The sequence below is a fragment of the Dama dama genome, chromosome 9, assembly GCF_033118175.1.
Source record: "Dama dama isolate Ldn47 chromosome 9, ASM3311817v1, whole genome shotgun sequence".
In the NCBI taxonomy this organism is placed as follows: domain Eukaryota; kingdom Metazoa; phylum Chordata; class Mammalia; order Artiodactyla; family Cervidae; genus Dama; species Dama dama.
Genome location: NC_083689.1, coordinates 44945791 through 44948730, shown reverse-complemented (window position 1 = coordinate 44948730; position 2940 = coordinate 44945791). Strand labels below are relative to the sequence as shown.

Genomic DNA, 2940 nt, shown 5'->3' with positions numbered 1-2940 from the left:
TTAAATTCCACAGAATGTAAACTTGAATAAATATATAGATTTTTTTTAGATAAGACAATATTCTGTGAACATTTTGTATATATATAATTATGTATAGTTTTATATATCACATATATCATTGCATCACATATGATTTTATATATATGTACATATATATTTATACATTATGTAAATATAGTAGATTATATTATATATAAATATAATAACAAATTATAACCTACTTTAATGGCAAACAATAAAATAAATCACATTTCTTACATGATGAAAGCTTATGTAATCTTTGAAAGTTAGATTTTTTTGTTGTGTTTTAAACTTTTGATATAACATAAAAATACAAGATTTGGATATATAGTAAGTGTAAGCAGCATAAAATGTTAAAAATCATAAAAATAGATATGTATTTACTTACAGAAATTATTAATTTACAGTTTGACTGCCACCAGTTTAATATTTATACCCATTATAACAATAAATATGTAAATTTTTATTAATGTTTACAGGTCTTGAGCAAGGAGCATGGAGATGAAAGTAAGTTTTTTAATATCACTAAGCTGTTTCTTCTAGTATACTAAGCAGTTAACAGTAATCATTTTTTTTTATTTAACAGTAATCATTTTTAAGTGAAGATATCACTTAAATAAATAAAGTAAATATTATTTTAAAAATTAGTTTTTGTTATTCAAGTATTATATACTAAAATGTAATGTGTTCAAAGTACATTTTCAAATGAAATAATAAACAATTAGGTGAATATAAGCAGCATTAAATTATTTCAAAAATAGTTTTTCAACTATTGGATTTTAATAGAAAAAGGTACGAAAATTTTAAGTGGAAATACCTATAAAGGAGAGAGACAAGATAAACTACTTCTCTAACTCATCTCTAAATACTTGTAAGCTACTCTACAATAATCAAAAAATGTTAAAAATTATTGGAAAGGAGATAATTGAAAAGAAGGAGGTGGGAAGTGAAGAAGAAACCATGGGATAATGTGTGTGTGAGAGATGCTAACTGGGTATTTAGTTAAAAATGTCTGCACCTCAAACTCTGCGTTAAGTCAATGCCAGTGTCCAAACCAATTAGTGGGCATCATGGTGATGCCACTGTTATTCTCATCTAGTCTCTTTCTTCTCTTCTCAAGACCACCCACCTCTTTAGGAGTTCCCTTCTCGGCCACATTGGTTCAAACTTCTTTCCATGCCTGGGATATGTCATCACTTGCATCTAGCCTATATTCTCTCCACATATAACTGTTATTTTTCCCAATGTCTTCTCCATATTTGTCTGCCATTGGATAATTTTTTTAGAAAACAAAAGCAGACTCTTCTAGGAGTCTGCAACCACTATTGATAGAATAGAGTCTCACAAATGCACATTACTAAATTTACAGAGATGTCTTTGCTAGATGAAGAATGTAAAGCAGATGATACACTTTTGGATTAAGAATGAAAAGAATCAGGGATTGTGATGGTGTCTGTGTTAGAGTTCCTCCTATTAGAGTGGAATCTGCTTCAAGGAAACATGGGGAGAGGTATTTTCTGTTAAAGATATACATTGAGGAAACTGCTATCATTCTTCCACAACATGGTTGAATGTTGTAAGAGAAAAATAATCATATTGGAAACAATTACCGTTTACTAATATTCACCTCCTCACTTTCTATCTCCAGTGTATAAACCCTTTTATGAATTAAAGTCTGCAAGATAATGGAGGAAAGCAACAGCAGCTCTGAAAAAGGGTTTCTTCTTCTGGGATTTTCTGATCAACCCCAACTAGAGAGAATACTTTTTGTTATAATTTTGCTCTTCTACGTCTTAAACCTACTGGGAAACACAGCCATCATTTTGGTTTCTTACTTGGACCCCAAACTCCACACTCCAATGTACTTTTTCCTTAGCAACCTCTCTTGTGTAGACATCTGCTTCACCACCAGTGTTGCCCCACAGTTGTTGGTTACCATGAATAAGAAAGACAAGAACATGAGCTATGGCGGTTGTGTGGCCCAGCTCTATGTAGCCACCGGGTTGGGCTCCTCTGAGTGTATTCTCCTAGCGGTCATGGCTTATGATCGCTATGCTGCTGTCTGCCGGCCTCTGTACTACACGACCGTTATGCATCCTCAGCTTTGTGCATCCCTGGCCAGCATAGCTTGGCTCAGTGGCCTCATCACCTCCCTTATTCAGTGCTCCCTTACTGTGCAGCTGCCTCTTTGTGGTCATCACAAATTGGACCATATTTTTTGTGAGGTGCCAGTGCTCATAAAACTGGCCTGTGTGGACACAACTTTCAATGAAGTAGAGCTATTCGTGGCCAGTGTAATCTTTCTAATTGTCCCTGTGTCACTCATCTTAGTCTCCTATGGCTTTATAACGCGAGCTGTGTTGAGGATTAAATCCACAGCAGGGCGTAGCAAGGCCTTTGGGACTTGCTCCTCCCACTTGCTCGTGGTCATCATTTTCTATGGGACCATCATTTTCATGTACCTTCAGCCAGCTAAAAGTAGCTCCAAAAACCAGGGAAAGTTTGTCTCCCTTTTCTACACCATAGTCACCCCACTTTTAAACCCCATTATCTATACTTTGAGAAACAAAGATGTGAAAGGGGCCATGAGGACATTGGTAATGGGAAATGCTTTCAGTTCATAAAGGGTAGGAGCTGTAGGCATAAGTTTAATGGGTTGGTTTTAGTTTACGGATTATTTGTTCTAAGTGCAATTTTCTTATTCAGTGCTGTAAGAGATAGTAAAAGACACAGAACTCTATAAAAAGTTAATATTCTCGAGTCACAATAGTGTTTCACTTTTTCCAAACATTCTTCTCATGAAGTCCAAGATTCTGTTCTACCTAGAGAAAACTCTTTGCTCTTCCTCCACTATGCCATCAACTTTCATACACAAATTATTTCACCCTGGAATACTGGTCTATTTGGTAAATCTCTGCT

The 2940-nt window shown here is 34.7% G+C and overlaps 1 protein-coding gene across 1 annotated transcript; it reads left to right on the top strand.

Moving 5' to 3' along the window:
• The first annotated feature begins 1706 nt into the window (after positions 1-1706).
• Positions 1707-2645, top strand: LOC133062867 (olfactory receptor 2G6). Its single transcript, XM_061152227.1, has one exon. The coding sequence runs from the start codon at positions 1707-1709 to the stop codon at positions 2643-2645; it is 939 nt and encodes a 312-aa protein (XP_061008210.1).
• The last annotated feature ends 295 nt before the right edge of the window (positions 2646-2940 follow it).